This window comes from Lampetra planeri, chromosome 71 (assembly GCF_965212315.1).
Source record: "Lampetra planeri chromosome 71, kcLamPlan1.2.h2, whole genome shotgun sequence".
Lineage (NCBI taxonomy): Eukaryota > Metazoa > Chordata > Hyperoartia > Petromyzontiformes > Petromyzontidae > Lampetra > Lampetra planeri.
The window spans coordinates 850,466-873,778 of record NC_136176.1 but is presented as its reverse complement, the minus strand read 5'-3'; the positions used below and the strand labels follow the sequence as shown (position 1 = coordinate 873,778).

Here is a 23,313-nt window from a genome sequence, read left to right as displayed (position 1 = left end):
CGAGGTCCTTGGCGTCACTCTTGACTCCACCTTTTTCTCTGGGTCCATCCATAATTTATATTTATCATATCATCACTAAAATCACCGATACCCTTGCTTGGCAGCATAGTCGATATTCCCTCGATCATTATTGCAACTGCATACGTTGTTCGATCTTTATAAAGTGAACCTCAGGAATAATAATGTTGCTCACGTCACCCATGACACCTATCATTGTCGGCCAGATTCCCTCCCCTTGATCTGCTGACTTCACTTGGCTTTCCATTGCCATGAGAGTCGGCGATTAGAAATTCTGACTTTTCGACTGTTTCTTCTACTTTTTGTGCTGTCTCCTGTGTCGTCGTTGTCCCCCTCTACTGTCGCCCTCCAATACAGCTCACTGTAGAACTCTCAGCATATTTACTCCCAACCTCCAATTGCTATACCAAGAACAAGGACCGTCACTTCCAGGTGTTTTTATCTTAATTCGGGGTCACAGTCCCCTGCCATCTGGAACACCATCCCGCATCACATTTTCTGCAGAACTAAATCTATGGCGACGTTTTTAGAAACGCTAAAAAAGGCCCCCGTCCATATATTTTTTCCCAAAAGTATTGTATTAACAAGACTATTCAGGTAGACAACATAGAGGAAGGATGTGAATGCGGATTGACACCAGCACGGACACATTCCGGATTTCAGTGCAATGGAAACCTTCCTAAATCGCATGTTTAAATAAACTGCTTCAATAAACATTACAACCCCCTGGTGTCTTCCTAAGCTCTCATACCCCTGTAGGAGGTGAAAAAAAAGGAGGGGCGGGAAAGTGCCTAAATGCCGTCATGAACGCTCTTAAGAATCAATGTCCACTGGAGAAAAAGTAGTGAAGGAGTTCAATATTTGGTGGTAAGATCCCTCCCTGCACCTTAGTTTTGAACTTTGATGCTCTAGTGGACATTTTTTACAATTTATTGGACCATTCCTGCAGTGTTGGGGGAATCCTCAGCTATATATATAGCCTGACTTTTGAACTTCTCTCGGATGAGTCGGTGTCGGAAGCAGAGAGGAAATACATTCACAGGTTTGGTCGCGTTTTTCGGCTGACAAAGCAGGAGAGACCGATTTCCCTCTGGGCCAATCCACCTTGCTTTGGTGGGCTCGGAGTACGTACATAACTAAGTAATAATAATGATAATTTACACTTTTACGGCGCATTTCATTCAAGGATCCCGTTGTGCCGTGTATGGAAAGCAGGTAAATAATACAGAGCCAGCGTTGACGACCAAAACTATGGTGAAAATGCCATTTAAAAGAGGTGAGTTTCCAGGGCAAGATTTAAATAGTTCTAAAGATTCTGATTGCCTTATTGTCAGAGGCAACGCATTCCATAATCTTGGAGCTGCACTGGCAAAAGCCCCGATCACCCCCCAGAAACGGAGCTTTGACCAATCTGGTGCCGGAGGCTGATGCTCTAGGTTTCCAGGTGTTTGCAATGTGCTACACGTGTGTGTGTGTTTAGCGTGAGGAATGCGTAGCTTTCCGGCACCCGCCCAGCCTAGGCATCACATAAAACGTATGTAAAGTGCATTGCATTTGAATATATTTTTAAATAATCTTTATTCGTGCTGGAAGCAGAGCAAAATACGCAACTGATTGGACAAATCTGTGAAAACTCAATCACAAAGATGTGGGAAAATGATATCGTCAAACTCGTCATATCATCCAAATTCCGATCTTATCATAAAACATTGGTAACGGAACCCTACCACCATATGCTATGGTATAATAAGACGCACTTTATTTAAAGGCAAATTTTTTTGGGGTTAATAGAATTCCATTATAATCAATTGACGTCCGGATTCATCTTCTAGAATATAGTTATCCACAGCAATGCATTGCAACATTTTTTACTTTAAATTTATCATCGGGGCAATTCAGGTGAATAAACACATTTTTCACATTGAAAGGGTTACAATTTATATGCACCTAGTGCTTCTTTATTGATATAAAGTTGGGGCAGTCTTTGCCCTGAAGTTAACATTTTAATACGATTGGGATGTCTTTGAAGCAAGATTGTAGATTATCTTTCATCTCTTGCTGTTATAAAAACGACACGTGCATTTTACAGCAACAGGAATGGATTATAATTGCTCGAGGTTAACTTTGCAGTGGCCTCTAAGCCTATATCATTGGCGAGGCGTCAAAGCGACTAGGTGACCCCCTTGTTCAAACCAGCACGGAGAACGTCTGCAGCCAGTCCCTGTGTAGTCTCCAGGCTATGGAACGCTCTTCCACGAGATACCAGAGTCTCTGAGTCTGTGGACATTCGTTTAAACGCGTCCTAAAACCTACGTATACGCCTCTGCTTATTGAACCTTAAGTTCATTTCGTAAATGAATTCTTAAAATGTGTTTATAATATGATATTTATTATGCGTCTGAGTGTCTGCTGCCGCTGCAGCGTCCTTTACAGCACTTTGTGATCCTTTATAAAAAGCGATATATGAATGTAATTGTTATTCATTATTAGTCCTCATGGAATTAATATATATTGGCCTAAGGAGACGGCACAAATAGATACACGTAGGCTTTCGCGACCAATATTATTCATAATCAACGTTTTTGGGTTTAGATCGCGTTATTTATAAATGTGTCGTAACCCTCCACCACCCGACACGGCCAATCAGTAAAAAAGTGTCACGTTGACAAAAGACAATTAGTTCACTGCTTTAGCCCACCGGTGTGTTGAAGCGTGAAACCACAACATTTACAATTTGAGTACGACGTTTCGCTGGTAATTGCATCCAGCATCATTGGGCAATTCGCCATTCTGGCCATTCTGGCGAATTCTGGCCATTCTGGCGAATTGCCCGATGATGCTGGATGCAATTACCAGCGAAACGTCGTACTAAAATTGTAAATGTTGTGGTTTCACGCTTCAACACACCGGTGGGCTAAAGCAGGGAACTAATTGTCTTTTGTCAACGTGACACTTTTTTACTGATTGGCCGTGTCGGGTGGTGGAGGGTTACGACACATTTATAAATAACGCGATCTAAACCCAAAAACGTTGATTATGGAAAAATAGATACATTGCTGCACGGAGCATAATCGGGCTAATAATACTCAGACGACCACGTAATTGCTCAACATTGATTGTCGTAAAGGAATGATCCATAATCGAGGTTTTTGGATTCGTTCGTGTAAATATAAATGTGTCGTTAAACCCGCCACCACCAGACACAGCCAATCAGTAAGGTTTGTCACGTAAACAAAACATGCCAATTCCTTACTAGTTCAGCACTAACCAGTGTGTTTGGATCAGAAACCCACAGCATTTACAATTCGAGTACGACGTTTCGCCGTTAATTTGGAATTAATAAAAAATAATAATAACATTGCAGTACATGTAATTAAGTAACTTTAGGCAGTATTAGTTTTACCGTAGCATAAGGTAAATTGCCACCATATATATGGTTATTTTAGTACATACATTCTTGTAAATAATGAATTTTAGTATAAATTGGACGAATCAAAGAAGGGAATATGAAAGGATCTCTGCTCGTGAGTAAAACCATATTACGTGAGCAGTAATGGATGTGTAGGAGTATCTTGTAAATGTATCGTGAAAAGTCGTGCCAGGTACTTCACGGACTGAACGAAGTCGTGAGGCTGAGTTGCGGAGAAATCCGTTTGAGTCGACTCTAAGGTGGACTGAGTGGACTGTGGGTAACTCATCAGGATGACAGCCATCACTGTCAACAGCTCGATTTTCGAATGATTCACAGGAAAGCAATCGCACATACTCATCCAGTGAACACGAAGTTCTGCTTACACGCGAAGACGGAGCCATCAACGGGAGTTTGGGTTGAGAAAGTAACCTGTGTCAAAGTTGGGCTGTGTTGTGTTTTGTGTACGTGTGGTTGTGTGTGTGTGGTTGAGTGGGGAACGGTAGTATAGCAGTTAACGCTACGCACCACGAACCTGTTTACCCGACTTCGGTTCCGACCCAAAGCCAACACCAGTGAACATTATCTGAACCCGTTCTGGGGCTCCCCATAGTTCAACTCAGCCTCATATGAGGACCTGGTGCTGTGTGTAAACATCGTCACTGGGGAGACAAAGGCGGCCGGCCGTGCTGCTGGCCAGCCACCCCCTCGTGTCGTGCTAGCCTTTATAGGTGCTCGCTAACAGCACTTGCCCCAACAGTATGTTGAGTCTATACGGAGGATCTCTGTCTGTGTGTGTTAGTGTTAAATTGGTTGTTGCTTCATGAGCAGAAAAGGAGTTAGACTGGCTAGTTTTGATTGTTGGCTACGCACGGTGTGAAAGAAGTGCAAAATACACACACGATTATATACTACATTACTATACAGTACACCAAAACTACCTCCGAATAGCACGGTTGGCTACGTACGGTGCGAAAGAAGTTCAACATACACACATGCATACGTACACACACACTGTGACCTGCTCCACCGCGTGACAACCATCCTAAGAATGGCGAACCACCCACCATCAGCTATTAACCGTCGTCTTCCACAAGACATCCCTCCCCATCTTAAAGCCGTGCATTCCTGATCATATTCCAGAATGAGGGCTCTCTGTAACGATATACTAATCACGCGGTGGGCAGAAGACCACCACCGGTTGTTCATAATACATCTTCCAGAAGTCTCAATTGTTAAAGCAGCACGCTCATAATCATGTTTTTGGCAGTCACCTCTTCATAGGTCCCTTTTCCAGAGCGTAACAAAACTATAAAAATCCACAAGCCAAGGGACTCGGAACAATCAAAAATAATTATAATGAATAAAGCAGCCTTAAAAAATCGTTCTGAGGGGCGCTGTGCACGGAAAGGCGGAAATAGCTTAAGATCAAACAACGTGTGAAGCATGGAGGCCGGGGTGAAAGTGAGCAAAGTACAATGTGAGGATCTTAATGATCTTGATGGAATATATAATGGATGAAGCGGGTTATGGATGTAGGGAGGAGCATGTCCATTCAAGGCCTTGAATGCCAGAAAAAAAATCTTAAAATCAATACGGGTAGAATTTTTTTATGCAATGCATTTTTAAAACAATTGCTTTTTTCCTTCATCTTCTTAAATGCCAATAGAAAACAGGACTTACAGGTCAAGAAATATGATAACCATATTGTGATAAAATGGAGACACACTTGTAACCCTCATTCACAAATAAAACATTTTTGGCGTCAAATTGCATGAGTTGACCCTCCTCCAACCAACACGGCTAATTCATAATGTTGTCAAGTGAACAAACGTGGCCAATTTATGTATTACCCCTTGAGCACAACATTCGAATATGTTGCCGGAGAGTAATCTCATGACATTTAACAATGGGGTGCAGATGTTTCCCCTGATAGTTACAACCATCGTCATCATCATCATCAATAAAATACTAATTTATAAAGCGCCCTTAATCAATCGTTCTCAGCAGTTGTCAGATTTGCAAAAATGTCCTCCCACCACTATGTCATCAATTTGCGCCAAGAGGAACGAGGGAGTGATACTCAGATGTTCATGTGATTGTATGTATTATGCTATATTAAATGACTCTTTGGTTCTTTCGGTAAAGTCACGTCGATAGAAAATTAATAGATCACGACGTTTCGATCGCAACACAAGCAACCGTTATCAGGTGAGACCAACACAGCAGGAGAACTGCTGTGTCAACAGATCACGCACTTTGATTTATTCTTCACACTGTCCATCTCCTTCTGGTGAGTCTTCTGGATCTCCCTTATGTTCTCATCCGTGTGTTTCTGGATGTCATTCAGCTTGTCGTTGAACATCCTCATGATGATCTGCACGCGCACACACGTGGAGACAACGGATGACACCACTCGCTCCCTCATGGTGGTGGTATATTCCAGAGAACCTCGCTATCTTTTTGCCCAATATCCGGCTTACCCCGGAGTTCGTCTTCGAGAGGTGTCACTGTAATCATTAAGGATTGAGGGTGTGCATGTAAGTGGCGTTTTCTTTAATCCATCAACAACTCAAAGTGCCTTATGTATATACAGTTGATCATCGATTATCCGGCTTCCAACATTATCCGACGGTCCCGGGCTGATCCGGCAAAACCGCTCCAAACGCTGTAACCATACTACAAGCGAGTGACCTCGCGGTCTCTTTGTCCAATACCGGTCGCACGTGACGGAGTGCCCGGATGTGGTCGTTACAATTGTGGCAGATGTTTTTTTGTTTTACATGGCATTTGAGATTAAGATTTTTGTCAAACATTACCCGAATTATCATCGCAGACTCAGACATAGGCACCAGTGCACCAACGACAGAAATAGACTGCATATTCGTCTTCTTGATTTGCAAAGCTGAGCCGATAATAAAAATTGCCTCTGATTTGCTTACAGAAAAAGAAAATAAGTTCATATTGCATCCGGATACCTATTGAAGGTCGATGTGTTATGTGGCACTAATTTCACAGAGACCATTGCATCTTCAGCATCTTTGTGGTGCTAGATTCTGTGGCTTGTTATGAGGCGAGCATTGGGTGACACGTATGTAGAGATAGGCTTTGGCAAGGTAAGGTAATTTACCCTTTTTACCGGGTAAAAGGGTAAAGGTAAACGGTAAAGATGTCGACATGCCAAGGGGTATGGTAAAGGGTAGGGTAACGGTAGCTCGGAAGAATTACCCGGTAGGGTAAAGGTAGCGTGAAGTATTACCCGGTAAATACGGTACCTTGTTTACCGCTAAAAGCTCCGTGGCGCAGTCCGTGGCTTCCATTTAATAATATTTTTAAAAACAGTTTTTAAACACGCTTTTATTAAATGTGCTAGTAATGACAGAACTCCACGACTCCAAGAAGTGGCCACGAAGCTTGCCATAACGTAAGGGGCCGTGGGCAATTACAGCCAACGTTAGTTGAGCGTGGACAATTAGACCCAAGCCGAAACATAACATATAAAAAATATTGTTTATATATATTTTTAATGATAGAATATAGTGTTGTCTTCAGTATGACATATGTATACCAAGTTTGCAGTCGATACCACATTGGTAAGTGGGTTAAAATTGAGTTACAAGATTTGAGTATACGACGACAACAACGACAACAACAACAGACAGAGTGAGTTCAAAGAAAGCGTGTAAAATTGGAATCATCGAGAGTATTCTATATTAATAAAGCGCTCTACCTAGCATTTAACGTTATAAACCTTTGTCATGCGTAGTATTGTTTGGCAGTCTCTTGCCCTGAGTAGAGGACTGTCCACCCCTCATGGTGGCAGGAGCCAGAGCCGGTCCACCGGACCACCTGAAGACCACAGAGATCCAGGCGGTAGCGGTCCAGCTCCCAACAGAGGAGTGACAGCCTCTCCTCCGCAGTGAGCGTTCGAACATTCCACGTGGCCACCGCAGTAGTTTTTTGCTGTATCTCGAGGAACCCCAAGGGTAATTATTTCAGTTTCCTGGTTCCGCCAAATGGGGTTTGGCCAGGAAATGTCATGGACACCTGTCTCCCCGGGGCCTCCGGCACAAGCTTCATTCGATTTTTATTCCGTTGTATTGTGATAATTTATTTGAAGGTGTAGGGGATGCCAGCACCTTGCACCTGTCCAGAGCCACCATTTGGCTGCTATGGTGGCTACAAATGCCATGAGGGGAATGGCCAATCTAAATTGACCCTCTCCCCACGGCACTGCTCACCACAGCGTTACCGTCCGGTACCAATGAAGAGTTAGGGGGTTGTTTGGCACACATTCATACCCCGACACAACACATAAAACACACACAAAGCCTCACATACACATTAATCATTAATGTTGAACTCACACATGCTAATTACACTTAAAGCACATGTTTAGTTAATAATACGAAATTACATACATTTACATATTTAAAAAAAAATCATATTTCTTTTTTTTTCATTGCAAAATATACAACACTAGGCATTCTGTTGACGACCCACAATTTCGTTTCCAATATGAAAACAACTGAATAATTAATTAAAACTAAAAGTATTAATCTTTTCAAGGAAATTACAAAAAAATCTGCTGCGTGTTGAAATGACTGGAAAGGTGATGTGCAGGTGTTGCTGCTGCACTGCAGAGACACCATGACCCTGTCACGGGTGCTTACTGTTGGATGACGATCTCATGGCACGTGGACGTAGTGAAATTTAACTAACGCAGAAATTCGATTTCATTCATTGAAAAGTGCCCACAGTTTGCCAATTGCTTCAACGCGAACTTTCGCAAAACCAATCCTTCATAAGTCGAGGAATACCTGTATATATTCACGTAAACACAAAGACAAATATTATCCCAAAGCAGTGGTTCTTAACCTTTGCTACAGCCTGCCCAATGGTTCTCAAAAAGGGCATCTCGCATCCCCAGGGGTTGTGTGGACCCCAGGTTAAGAACCACTGTCCTAAAGCATTACGAAAGAGTTGGGGCAAGCTGCATTTAGAGTATTTGGCTGCTATACATTTCCACGTGATACGCCACTTTGTTGAGCTATCATTCGTGGCCAGGTTGATTCTGAAAAAAAGATATAGCTCAGTGTGCCCTACCTGGTAAAATTCAATAAAATTATAGTAAAAACCTGTGGCTTTCCAGAATAATATTATCCCATCAACATTTGTTTAAGTGAGCAAACTCTGGATGGGTTTTGATCTTATAGTTCTCATCAGCAGCGCAAGGCTTGTTAAACAAATGCTGCTTGGTTACAGATGTTATATGCAAAAGAACTCCAAAAAAAAAACGATTGCAGGGACATAACATTTAGCCTTAACGAATCCAAGTACAACGAGTGATACGGTATACGACATCCAAACCAGATGGATGGATAGATGTATGTGTAGTGTCAATACGTTACACATGTGTAATGCGGGCGTAAACGGCCTCGCGGATGTGACGTCACGGGGGGAGGAGTTAGGTCACGTGGGAGAGAGGGATGAAGTCTTAAGGGGGAGAAACCGGAAGAGGAGGGGGAGAGTTGGAGAGAAATAGAGAGTGAGGCCATGCAGGGCGGAGGGTTGGAGGGTGGCGAGATCGCCAGACACCCAGGATAAGTCTCGGCACCGTCGGCCAGCGGTGACCGAGCACGGAGGAACGGGGAGCCGATTGAGGCTGCAGTGAGGGCAGCCGGAGGCCTGCATGAGGAGGTCAGCAGCGGGGCTGCATCAGAGTGGAGTGAGAGGCTACGGGAGCGACGGCAGCATCGGGCTGCCAAGCGGGGGAGTCTCGGAGAGAGAGAGCCATGTGGGCAAGAATAAAGAACCCGAATAAAGGACAACGAAGACAGACACAGTGGTTGAGTCTTTTATTACACTGGTGTCAGAAGTGAAACGGCATGTCAAAACAACTGAGAAAAAAGAATATTCCTGCGCCATCATCTGCTACATCATCCGACGACGACGACCTTCCTAAGGTGGTGGACCTGCCTGTGATGGAGGAGGAGATCCGTGCTGGAACGAGTGCGGGTCCGGGAGTCCAAGATGTCGCCGCGTCGGGGGACTCGTCTGCACCGGAGGACGCGGACTTGCGATGGGGACAGATGGCGGCGCAGCTGGAGACACTGAAAATCGTGCTGGCGCAATTGTGTGAGCTCGTTACGCCGAGGACGGCGCTGGGGAGAGCCGATGGTGGTCCGCGGGCCGCCGCCTTACCTTCGCTGTCGGAGCCATCGGCCACGCGGCACGAAGACGCCATCTTGGGCGTGGCAGGAGAAGAACGGCGGGAAGCCGCCATTTTGCGCTCTCCGCGGCGGGAGGCCGCCATCTTGAACACGTCGCGATGCGACGCCATTTTGAATATGCCGCCTGATGAGTCATCGGCTGAGGACGGCGCGCCAAGGAGTCGCAGTCATCATCTTACAACTGTTAAGGAATTCTCCATCGGTGGCGATTGGAGTGCTTTCACCTGCAGATTTTTGGCGGCGGTACGCTCTGCAAGGTGGACTGACGCTGAGGCATTGGAGGTTCTGCCGACTCTTCTCGACGACGAGTCGGTGAGATTCTTTCGTTCTATAAAGGCCGAGAAGAAGAAAACACTGAGAGGAGTTTTCGATGAGATGGCAGATGCATACGAGCCACCGGATGACGCTCATCGCCGGTTTATTCAACGACAGCGAGCACCCGAGGAGTCGCCGGTGGCATACAGGGGTGCAGTATTGGAGTTGGCTATGGCCGCATACCCAGAGACGGAGCCTGACCTGCTCGAACCTCTCATCTTGGGTAAGATGCTCGAGCTGTCTCGGGATTTGGGGATTCCTATGCCGGTGTGTGGCCACGAAAAGTTGACATCCCGGGCGGCCGCTAAGTGTCTGGATGCCCAGTTCAACCTGCGCTGTTGGAGGCAAGTCACAGCGTGGACGGGGGGCCCATCGTCGAAGGAGGTGCCGTGGGCTGGGATCCCAAAAAGGCGGTGTACGTGCCTGACGTGGGGGGGCCCGCAGGAGCTGACAGCCGCCTCTGGTCCGCGGTCGGGCCGCAGTGGGCCGGGCCCGCGAGCTGCGCCGCCGACACGGGCACGTCGGGATGGGGGGCCTGCGGCGCGGCGCAACGACATCGACTGCTTCCGCTGCGGGCGTAAGGGCCATTACGCCAGGGACTGTTGGGCCCGTGTCCCAGGTCCACCCCAGCAGGAGGCCTCGTCAACGGACGCGCCACGGAAGGATCCTCCAGGACAGGCAAGTCGGTGCGCACCAGACACCCGGCAAGGCTTGACACCTCACTCATCACCGTTGTCGTGCGATCCGGGTGTTGTTAACAACGGGAGGCCATCGACTGGGCCATGTCGCTCGGTAATGCAGTGGCGTAAATTGGCACGGCGGGTCGTCGCGGCCGCTACGGGTTCGTCCACTGTACCTGGTTCTATACAAGGGGTGGACGTGCGTATTTTGGTGGATTCCGGAGCGTCCGCGACCATTATATCGGATGTAATTTTCCATCTGTTGGGTATCCCACCAGAAGCCGTGCGTCCGGTTTACGGGTCGTGCGTCGCGGCGAACGGGGGTAGCATGGGCATTGTGGGCCAGGTGGACGCTAAAATATCTATCGGGGGAGTGTCGGCCTCGGGAATTGTTTTAATTTCGAGGTCTCTGGCTGTTTGTTGGGAACCGATTTTCTGGCCAAGATGCCCATTCTGATTAGAATTAATGATAACTGCATTGAATTGCTGGGTGGCCGTAAGATTTTGTTTCTGCCGTCGCCCTGGGGGCGACCTGCTCCGGTCGCCCAGGTGCAGGCGCTGTCCGAGGTATCTGTTGACATTCCACCTGGCTCACAGATGCTTATCCCCTTGCGATATCGGAAGCCTGTGTCTGGTCAGCAAGGTGCAACTGGGGTTTTGTTGTCGCCGTCCGCCACCATAACGGGCGGATCGGCGCTGGTTGGGGCGCAGACTATTGTCCGGCCCGACCAGCAGCCATTTTTGCAGGTGCTTAATGCGAGTACCGAAAATGTATGTGTTCCGGCTGGTACGGTTGTGGCACATGCCACTACGGCGTTTACGGCACAGGATTATCTGGGCAACCACGGCGTGGTTGCTGGGGTTTCAGAGCCGGGAGCTGCGGATAATCGCTGGATCGCCGAATTGTGTGCAGAAAATCCTTCCCTTTCCGGGGAACAACGTTGTGCGATTCGTAAATTGCTATTGAGTTATTCGGATGTGTTTAGCTCCGACGATTTGGATTTGGGACGCACCTCGTTGCTTTACCATCATATTGACACAGGGGACGCTGCCCCTATTCGGTTAAACTCACATCGGATGAGTCCGGCCGAGCGAGAATACGTTCGAGGGGCAGTGGATGACATGTTGGCTGTGGACATAATATCTCCATCTAACAGCCCATGGGGCGCGCCTGTTGTTTTGGTTAAGAAGAAGGACGGCAAGTTGCGATTTTGTGTAGATTTCCGGAAATTAAATAAGATATCTGTGGCAGATGCGTACCCCCTGCCGCGCATGGACGACTCCCTCGATGCCTTGTCGGGGGCGAAGTTCTTTTCTACGCTAGATCTCTTTTCGGGATTCTGGCAGCTTCCCCTTGACGAGCCCTCGTGGGAGAAAACTGCTTCCGATGGGGTTGAATGCTGCCCCTGCCACATTTCAAAGGTTGCTGGAGCTGGTATTAACGGGGTTGCAGTGGGAGACATGTCTGATATATTTAGACGATATTATCGTCTTCAGCCGCACATTTGATGAACATTTACTGCGGTTGGAGGCTGTGTTCGCCAGGATGCGTTCCGCTAATTTGAAATTTAAGCCTAAGAAATGTCACCTACTGCAACGGTCCGTGCGTTACTTGGGGCATATCGTAAGTGCGGACGGGGTGGCCACGGATCCGGACAAAACAGCGTGCGTCCGTGACTGGCCAACCCCGGCCACGGTGGGGGATGTGCGTCGGTTTTTGGGGTTTGCCTCATATTATCGGAGATTTGTTCCGAATTTTGCGACGATCGCGAGGCCCTTGCACCTCCTTACGGGTAAAGGATGCAAATTTGGTTGGGGACCGCCGGAAGAGGCGGCTTTTCAAGGCCTGCGCGATCTATTGGCTACGGCGCCGACGTTGGACTATCCGGATTTTGACCATCCCTTCATTCTGGATATGGACGCATTGGGGCGGTGTTGTCTCAGTCCAAAGGGGGTGTGGAGCGCGTGGTGGCGTACGGTAGCCGGGTTTTGTCTCCTGCAGAAACCCGCTACTGCGTCACACGCAGGGAACTTTTGGCTGTTGTTTTTTTTCTCCACCAATTTCGACCGTATCTCTACGGTCGTTCGTTTATTGTGCACACTGATCATGCGGCCCTGCAGTATGCTCTTAAGATGGACCAACCATCCGGCCAGTTGGCGCGTTGGTTGGACACGCTGCAAGAATTTTCATTCCAAATTCACCATCGGAAGGGGGTGCGTCACGCGAATGCGGACGCGCTTTCTAGGTTGCCGCAGCGATCCCCTTGCGCGTGTGCGTCTGGGACGCATAGGTGTGCGCCGATTCAGCCTCCCCCTCAGCCGGTTGCGTTGGCCGTCGAGGTGCCTGATGCTCCAATGGAGCCGGGACCGGCTGATGGGGTTTTGAATCTTCCAAGGGCTGTGTGGATTCGGGAACAAATGTTGGACGACTCATTGGGTGTCCTTACGGAAGCGGCCTGCGAAGGAGAGTGGGGGTCCGGGTACGGGTGGTGGGCCGGAAACCGCTCTCCGCGATGGTCTGCTCATGTGGAGGGAGGGATTACAGGAACGCTGGCGTCTGGTTGTACTGGCGTCCTTGCGGTACGAGTTGATTAGGACTCTGCATTGCGACACGCTCTTACATCTGGGGGTGCAGAAAACCCTACTGACGTTGCAGCGAAATTACTTTTGGCACGGCATGGCGACAGATGTCGTCGGGCACGTTCGCGCGTGTCCCGATTGTGCCCGGCGAAAACCACCTAAACATACATATGTGCAGCCGATACAGTCTATTCAGGTGTCTCGAGTTAATGAATTGGTGGCGCTAGACATTTTGGGACCCTTCCCGCCATCCGCGAAGGGTAATAAATACTTGCTGGTTGGGGTGGAGTACCTCTCCCGCTGGCCGATGGCCTGGCCGTTGCCCGACCAATCGGCGGCGTCTATTACAGACGCCTTTCTATTTGGGTACGTTATGGACAAGGGTGCGCCGGAGAGGCTCCTCACAGACCAAGGCCGAAATTTTTCTTCTAAATTGTTGGGGGAAGTGTGTGCGGCTCTTGGGACTAAGAAAATACGGACATCTCCCTACCACCCGCAAACGGATGGTATGGTCGAACGGCTTAATCGGACTTTGTCCGCCATGTTGTGCCACACGGTGAGTGAACAACAATCTTATTGGGATTTGCATATCCCTGGGGTACTTTTGGCGTACCGGATGACGCCGCATGCGGCTACAGGATATTCGCCGTTTTTCCTTATGTACGGTCGTGAAAACGTGCCGCCGATGGATGTGCAGTTGGGAACTGGAGTGAGGAGACCTGCTAAGCCTCTTCCTGATTACATTCAGGACACCGTTCGCCGTGTTACTGAGGCGCGGGAGGGGGCCCGCATGGCTACGGCCAAAGCCCAGGCCCGGAACGAGCGGTGTGCTCGACGCTCTAAAGGGGAATGCCCCTGGAAGGTTGGGGACCTGGCCTGGCTCCATTGCCCACAGGTGCGGCCAGGTACCTCTCCTAAATTACACAAACCATGGCAAGGGCCGGTTCGCCTCATCGAGGTTCCCAATCCACAGTCGGCGCGTGTTCGGGTTGGATCTCGGCGTTGGTTCGTTCACACGTCGCGCTTGAAGCCATATGTGGCCCCTCTACCTGATGCGTCATCTCCTGAGGTTGCCTTGCCAGGGTCTGTTGCTGCCGACTCACCCTTGCCTGTGCCTGTTGATCTTGCAAGAGCGCCTGTCGTGCCTGTTACAGACAAGCCGGCCGTGACACCGCAGGGGACGCGGGGCTCTGCTCGGGGGGTGCCTGCCACGGCTGCGGGAACTCCGAGCCCCGCGGCCCTTCCGACCCCGCTGCAGACACGAGTGCGGGACACCTCCGATGCTGAGCTTTCGGGGATACGGGACCGGGACGTTGGCGGGCCTCCAATAGCGACAGAAGGACTTCATCCTGTCGCTCCTAAAACCCCGTCACGTTCCCGGTCTGCGGGAGGGCCGCCGACCGTCCGGGACGGGCCGGCGACCCGCACACGCTCGAAATCCCTTACATTTCATTGAATTTTATTGTTGTGTTCTTGTTCTTACTGTTATATTTATTGTATGCTTCGTTGTCCTTCAATGTGTCTCGGCCGTGTTCGCTCGCATTACTTGTTGTCGTTATTGTTCAGCCGAGGTCGGCTGGATTTTTCTCTACGGGGGAGGGTGGTGTAATGCGGGCGTAAACGGCCTCGCGGATGTGACGTCACGGGGGGAGGAGTTAGGTCACGTGGGAGAGAGGGATGAAGTCTTAAGGGGGAGAAACCGGAAGAGGAGGGGGAGAGTTGGAGAGAAATAGAGAGTGAGGCCATGCAGGGCGGAGGGTTGGAGGGTGGCGAGATCGCCACACACCCAGGATAAGTCTCGGCACCGTCGGCCAGCGGTGACCGAGCACGGAGGAACGGGGAGCCGATTGAGGCTGCAGTGAGGGCAGCCGGAGGCCTGCATGAGGAGGTCAGCAGCGGGGCTGCATCAGAGTGGAGTGAGAGGCTACGGGAGCGACGGCAGCATCGGGCTGCCAAGCGGGGGAGTCTCGGAGAGAGAGAGCCGTGTGGGCAAGAATAAAGAACCCGAATAAAGGACAACGAAGACAGACACAGTGGTCGAGTCTTTTATTACACATGTATGGGTTAAAGATCGAGAAGTCACAGGACTGAGATTGAATGAAGCAGCGACATTGGCTTTGGAAAGATAAGCATCACATACATTAATTTGGCCCCATTGTCGATAATGAGTTGACTGAAGAGACATGATGATGATGATATGAGTGGCGAAATTATAGTCGACTCTTCTGCATCGCGACTTTCCCCATCGCGATTTCGGCGTAAGAAATTAAATGGGAATTTTTGGGGAGTTTTTGGGAGTTTTGCGAAGGCCGCAGACGACACGCAAAAAGTTTAGTAACTCATAAATTAATAAAATATATGTACAGTATTATATAATATTGATGTATTTCATCTTTTAAAACAATAAATATACGCAATTTTTTCTTAACTTACATTTTGGAAAAAGTTAAAGTTTGTAAAAAGGAAGTGAAAACCAGCAGACGAAACGCAAAGGCTGGAAATGTAGAGATAACTTAAAAAGTTTAGTAACTGGAGGTGCTCGCTTCGTACTTCAAGGGGACCAATGGGACAAAAAAAATTACGCGGTTTTCCAGATCGCGGGGGGGCCTGCGCCCCTAACCCCAGGGATGTGGAAGGGTCGACTATTACCTGCTGTTGACTATTCAGGAGTGCAATATCTGCTTCCTTGGCTTTGTTTTCCATCTTCAGAGCCTCCATCTGCTGCTCATTTATCCTCTCCAAGGTCCTCCTCTCTGCGAACACAAACTCACTGAATACACACTCGGGATGGAATATCCAATTGCTTGAGTAATGAATTGCCATTGTAATTACAAGGTTCCATTAGTCGCCTAATACTGTAAGATAGCATATGGACCCAATTTCAAAGCAGTATATTTCACAATGGCAACATGTTACAATTACACAACAATTTATGAACGGTTTAATCAGTTATCAAGTTTTCATAAACCATTTCATAAATGCTCTGTGCCCTCCACCTGCTTTACGGACAACATCGAGAAGATAGTTGAATTAATCCGAAACGCCTCTCAAAGTGTCTTCTTCCACTTAAGTCACTGCTGCCGTGATTCTGTCTTTTAGGTCATCCAGCTTAGTCGCTAATGTTATCCAAAAAACACGGTCTTTTGTGCCACCATGCTCTTTGAAATTGGCGGATCAATGCCAAAACGCCGTTGAAATGCACGCTGCACCACAATTACTGATTCAGTATTGCTGAACTGCAGAACGCAAAACGCCTTGTGTTGTCGGGTCGCCATCTTGCGAATGACTGAGGCTAGGGGCTGTTTGTGCGGTGGGAGAGGCATCTAGCAGGTAAGAGTTTCATTCATAGGCGGTTAGTCGTTGCAGAGATATAGCAATTTAAAATGGGGTCCATCTCTTTTAAACACCCTGTATAACAAAACATGTCCCACCTCTGGTAATTATTAGGTCAAAAAACCAAAATGGTGCCAATAACTCAGAAAACATTTAGCAAAGGACGAATATCATGGGTAATATCTATTTATAACTTATGTAATAATATTTTTGTTGGTGTTTTAAATGTATCACGATTTTAAACATGACAAAATAAATCTTGTATTAAAGCTTTTGTCACTGCAGGAATTCATATTCTTTGGGTCTTTCGGTAAAGTCAAGTAGATAGAAAAAATAATAACAATAAATAATAAAATAACAAAAATTTAAATGAAAATAAAGAGAATACAAAAATAATAATAAAAATATCACGACGTTTCGATCGCAACGCAAGAAATCGTCATAATTTTATTATTTATTGTTATTATTGTTATAATTTTTTATATCTACGTGATTTATCCGAAAGACGCAAAGAATATGACAAAATAATGTAAGACGAGAAACAATAATCGCACGATAAGAATATTTTCCTCAATAAATTACGCAATAATCATACACCTAATATTGCACAACACACACCACAGTACTTCCACATCACGACAAACCGAGTTTAACACATCGGAAGAGGGTTTCCCGACCAATATTATCCATTCTGAAGTATTTTGGGTTAAATTGCGTAAATAAATCATTAGAATAGCCTGATTATTCTGGTTGTAATTACCAGTGAAACGTCACGGTACTTGAATTGTAAATGTTGTAGTGGGTTTACTCTCCAACACACAACCGGTTAGTGCTGAATTAGTAACGAATCGGCTACATTTTATTTACTTGACAAACCCCACTAATTGGCTGTGTCAGGTGGAGGTGGCGGCAGGGCCGGATTAAGATTTCGTAAGCCCCTGGGCTACAGGTACTGTGAGGCCCCCAGTAATATTTTCAAAACTAAAACAAAGTTAAAGAAAAATTAAATGTATTTTTACAAGGCTAACAACAACTAAAATTCAGCTTTCACAAATGAAGTAACCTTTCTCTTAAGGAGGCCATCCAGCTGGCAGAGGCCCCTGGGCTGCAGCCCCTGAAGCCCATTGTTTAATCCGGCCCTCGGTGGCGGGTTTAACGGCACATTTATATTTGAGCGATTTAACCCAAAAACCTCTTACAGTATGGATCTTTAGCCTTATTTTCCTCTTTTCCTGTGCTCATTCCAATGTTTTCTCAGCTATCCATTTTCTTTTTTACTAAGGGTATTGTTGCTTCTACTGTTTGCTCCACTATCCTCTTCATTGCTAATGCCTTGCTGTCCCTGTTAAGGTGTTCTATTTTTGCCCCCCTGATGCTACTCGATATTTCCACTTTATGTTTCCTCCTTGTCTCCCCAAAACAAGCCTGCATTATGACAACCCGAGTAATTAATAACAATAAACAAAAATAATCATCAGACAAACTCGCGGCCTGAAAAATTATAAGTAAAGAAAAAACGGCTTACTTATTTCTTCTTGCTGAGCTTGTGTCAGTGCCTTGTCCACAATGCGAATTTGTTTTGCACGATCCTTATATTTTTCCATGAAATCTTTGTAGGCTTTGTCTTTCTGGAAGGACAGAAACAGAAAAGAACCTCAATGTGCCATGCAAAATGATATATATGCATCGACATTGAGGGAGGAAAACGAGAGTAATAAGGGGAGCGGTGAATGACACCCACGGTCATTCGTGATAATTTTAATAAGTTTGGTCTTTGTGCCACTTCTGACAGTGCAAGGTTATCAGCAAGGTACTCCGTTTCATAGACAGCTATAGTCTGTAATAGGCAGGGGAGGTGTTTTTCTCCCACTGGCTCCATCAAATGGAGTTGTGGCGAGAAGAGGTCAATGTCCTTTCGGTACTCCCGTAACCTGCTCGCTCTGAACATTGTCTCTATAGTCCCCTTGGTAATGAGCTAAAAGTGCAGGGCTCAACAGCCTCCACAAACCTGCCCAGTGGCCCCCCATTAGCCACTATGGTGGATGAAAGCGCACCGTGAGGGTAATAAGCTGACCAACATAAGCCCTTTTGTCAATGACATTGCTTTCAATGCAGTGTTGCTGGCAGACACCCGCAGGTTAGGTGAGGGTTTTTTGCCCCTGCGTGTGCCACGGTGGCGAGAAGTTAACTACCTCGTCTTGTATATAGGAGGTCATGGGTTCGAACCCGACTAGTGCCTGCTGTATATTTAAAGATTGCTTGTCTCTCTCTGCCCGTGGTCGTGTGGATTTTTCTCCAGGGTGCTCCGTTATCCCCTCCACATTTAGAATCAACATCACGCTTTTAGAGTATTTGGCTGCGACAAATTGCCACATGATGATAAGCCACTTCATTGGGCTATCATGTGTGATGATCAGGTCGCTTCTGAAAAATAGCCAGATAGCTCAGTGGTCCCTTACACCTGGTAGAATAAATAAAATTTGTTGTAATAGTATACATTGTAACCTACACAGGCTATTGCAGCAAGGCCAGCACCTGGTGATGTCAGCAAGGCACACAATAGGGGTGGTGTAGCCAGCACAAAGCCTGCCCACATCTGTCTCTCTAGTATTGATGTTTGCATATGGAAAAGAAGTAGATGAAGATGCAAGCACCGGGGTGGAGACAGAAAAGTAGGCATAGAAATAGGCATCCATAAGAGATTTTTTTGGGGTTAGATCGCGTAAATATAAATGTGTCGTTGAACCCGCCACCACTTAACACAGCCAATCAGTATGGTTTGTCACGTAAACAAAACGTGCCAATTCGTTACTAGCTTAGCACTAACTGGTGTGTTGGAGAGTAAAACCACTACAACGTTAACAATTAAAGTATCGTGATGTTCCGCCGGTAATTACAACCAGCCTCATCAGGTGACACCCAAAATTGTGGAGAAATCCTCCTCCTGTCTCGGTTTTAATTAGAGCAGATAAGTGTGATGTCATCACTTGTGAGCCAATCAGGTGTCAAGTTTAGAGTGGGGTTGGGAGTTAATGTATTCATATAAATTGCAATGGATATCCATTGCTGGTTGGGTTATTCAGATATGTACACGATCTAACCCAAACAACCTCTATTATGGATAATATTGGTCGCGAAAGCCCACGACGTGTTAAATAGAAATACATATGGTTGGAAGTGGTTAAGAACAGGATATGATGGCCGGTGGAGTGGACATAGAGATGATGTCCCAGGACATGAACAATTAGAGAAAGAGGAGCAGCACGAACAAACCCTACAGAACGGAGGAAACATCAGGAAGAATATGCACATGGAGAGTGTAAGTCACCTCGTCTCCTAGTCCCTCTGTAGCACGATACTCTTCATCCAGCTCCTGCATTGCGGCCTCGTATTTCTGGTAGCCCCCGGGCTGCATGAAGTCTGCGTTCATCTCTTTCAACAGCTGATACAGCACCTCGAGTCGTTCCTTGGACACTGAGTACGATCGCACTGTGTTTGTTTCCTTCATCCGCTCAAACTCCTTCATCGTGAAGTCCTGTGGGACGCAGGGCGTTGTAGAGCAAATGCAACATTTTTTAGTCACGGTTTCATATCTGTCGATGGCAACCTGTTAGAATCGACTATGGGAGGGCCACCGTGTACTGGTGCAATGGATGCCGAGAGGTGAACCCTAATAAAGAATAACAGAATATATAGTTTGACCATCGATTATCCGGCACGTGATTATCCGGCTTCCAAGATTATCCGGCGGTTCCGGGCCAATCTGGCAAACCATCGAAACCGCTCCAAAGACTGTAACCAGTTCGGTGTGCGTGACAAAAAAAGTAGCTATGCCTGATTTCATTGTCAAAAATTATATAGAGTACATTATACACGACATCCAACTTAATGAAAATATTGCAATATATACATTTTTAATAACTAGTAACTATTTTCATAAAAACAGAAAATCTCCAGTGCGATCCAGCGAAAAATGTGCATGTAATTCACAGATCTAAAGGCTGCATCAGGCCGGCGATCGTTAAACACAAGTTGGTGAAACAAAAGCGTACTAGTACTAGGTACATCACCCCATGCAGAGCATTCGAGATTGGAGTGGGAAGTGCGATACAGTAAATACGACAACTTATTACAGTATCTAGTCTAAATTGTATGTTTATTTTTGACAATTTCAAGTAGTAAACAAATAAAAAAAAGCGAAAAAAATACGCAAGCACAACACCTAAAAGCATCCTGTAATAAACACAAATATGCAAAAAACGCTATTTAAAATATTGACTTAGTGATTATCCGGCGTTTGTTGAATATATGGCGCCCCTCCCCCCAAAGCCTGCCGTCATCGCGCCTTCATCTCCAGTTTCCCGCAAACCTCGCCTCACTACTCTCGCCTTGCACTGAAGGCTCACGGGAGAAGCCTACGCAGCGGCGTCACTCAAAATTTGCTTTGGACACCAAGGTCTCGAACTGTTACAACCTCACGTCACTATACACTACACTACACACTGCACTGCTATACACTGCACTATAGTGTACACTGCTATATACTATACACTACTATAGACTATAATATAGACTACACATTACACTGCTCTACACTACACTATACACTGCACTGCTATACACTGCACTGCTATACACTGCACTAGTATACACTACTATATACTATACTAATATACACTACTATAGACTATAATATAGACTACACTATACACTACTATACACTACACTAAGCTGTTACAGCCTCACGTCGGTTCTCTGCTATCGCCCCCTCGGTGTGGAACTCTCTATCCTTTTGCACATCCGCAACATCGAATTCACTATGAATTTCAACAACAAAAACATCTAAAGGCCTCTCTGTCTGGGTCAGGCTTTGTGAGCAGCCCTGAGCTTGCATCTGTGCCTCCTGAGTTGTTGATTCGTCTGAAAAATGTGGCGCTTTAAGTCATTATTATAATAATTGATGATCTTCTGTATAACTCCCCAGCTGTTAAGGCTTGCGAGTCCCGATCACAGAGGGGAGCCGAGCTGACAAAGGTCACGCAATCTGATTTGAAGGTGGATAACCCATTACAAATCAGATTGGGTAATTTGTGGTTATTTGAAAGAGCCCAGTAAGTTAAAAGAAAAAGCAGATGCAAACAATGGTGGGTAACTCGTGGGATACTCTTGCCCAGGATCACCTCAGGCTGGAGGCACAGAGTCTATTTCAAGGATCCAAACATTTTGAAACTCAACGGCCGGAAAACAGGAAGAGGAAAAGCAGGAACGGTGGAAACAGCAATGCTGCAGCCCGAATTACTAATCCAGTTCCGCCCACCCACTCTTTCTGGACACATATGCCCGGGGCTGCGGCAGAATATGTCAATCCCAGATCGGTCTCTTCAGCCATCTTCGGACTCACAGATAATTATAATCCAGCTTTCCTATGGAAATTCAATTATCCCGATAATTGAAGGATAGCCGATGGTGACGATGACACGCTGTGCTGAAGATGGAAGAAAGTCCAAGTGCAAGACTTACACCCCCTTTGCATGGACAGGAACCCCTTTACACAGGTATCTCTCACTCCAGAATGTTGTTAGCTGTGGCTGATAATATAACTCAGGTCATGGTAGCATGCTCACAAACCACTGTGCTACTGTTCCTCCGCCTTGTGAGAAAATATTAAATGTGAAGAAATAATGTGCGAGTTTAACGCTTTATAATCCTGTTGTATATTGCCATAGTCAGACAGTTAGTGTGTGCACTTGCAATCCACATTCTATGCACTCTCCTGGAGCAGCAATTAAAATTATGCCCAACTTTCTTCAATTATCCCACCTCCGTCCACCCAGCAGTATAAATGGGCACACCACAGTCATCGGATCGTCAGGTCGCAAAGAGTAGAAATGTTAATAATCCCAGATCCTCCAAAATGTTTGCCCGGTGTGGAAGGTGTAGGTAACAACTACCTTCTAGAGAGTTTCCTCTGTCGGAGGCCCGTCCATCAGCAGTGTTTCTGAACAAGACATTATAGAGCTGCACCTTGACCCATTTCATCATCACCAAACTCACCAAGAGCTCCTTCTCATGCTCGTGATTGCGGTCGAGCACAGAGCGACGGTAGAAGAGAGCCATTGCTTTCTTCGAGCACTCCTCTTGATGCCGTTGCAGTTGTTTGTAATCCACAGGAAGCTTGCTCAGCAGCGTTTCCATCTCTCTCTGGTATACTCTCTTGGCGTCCTCCATTGCCTGCATGTTGGCAAGCAGCACCACCTGTTTCCGTGCACCCTCGATGCAGGCCATGTCGCCCGAACGCTGAGCCTGCACGTAAAGCTCTGCAACCTGCAGGAAGACTGAAAAAAAACAGGGAGTAAGCAAGCAATAGGGTCTTCATCATCATCATTGTTATCATTTAAATACTTTCTGACTGTGTGAAAATATAAATTCATTAGCGCTGTCAATATATTTGTTTGTACGTCAGCAACAGGAGTCCATGATAACTATGTTAAAGTGTATCCAACTTTAATTGGTTCCATGAAAACCATCGTTAATTGAAATTATTGTTAATCGAATATAGGAGATTCATGTTAAAGGCTTAATTTGTTCCAAGACAATCAGAAGTTCACTAACCAGAGCACTTGTTTTTACATCTCTTTATTTTTTTTCAATAATTTTTTCATAATTTTCTTGTCTTTCTTCACAATTCATTATAGGGGCCATTGTTATTGATCTTATTTTACTTTTAAGTAAAAAAGACAGGACG

General features: G+C 46.4%; 1 protein-coding gene across 2 annotated transcripts in view; it reads right to left on the bottom strand.

The window, feature by feature from the left end:
- Positions 1-1,579: 1,579 nt before the first annotated feature.
- Positions 1,580-23,313, bottom strand: part of LOC144737579 (guanylate-binding protein 1-like) — a 72,123-nt gene continuing 50,389 nt past the window's right edge. For both annotated transcript variants that reach the window (XM_078620338.1, XM_078620339.1), the window contains 5 exons: positions 22,623-22,903; positions 19,897-20,103; positions 18,094-18,196; positions 15,885-15,988; positions 1,580-5,804 (listed from right to left, as the gene is read on the bottom strand). In XM_078620338.1, the coding sequence (XP_078476464.1) occupies positions 5,670-5,804; positions 15,885-15,988; positions 18,094-18,196; positions 19,897-20,103; positions 22,623-22,903 (830 nt within the window). In that variant the 3' untranslated portion in view covers positions 1,580-5,669. The remainder of the gene's footprint in view (positions 5,805-15,884; positions 15,989-18,093; positions 18,197-19,896; positions 20,104-22,622; positions 22,904-23,313) is intronic.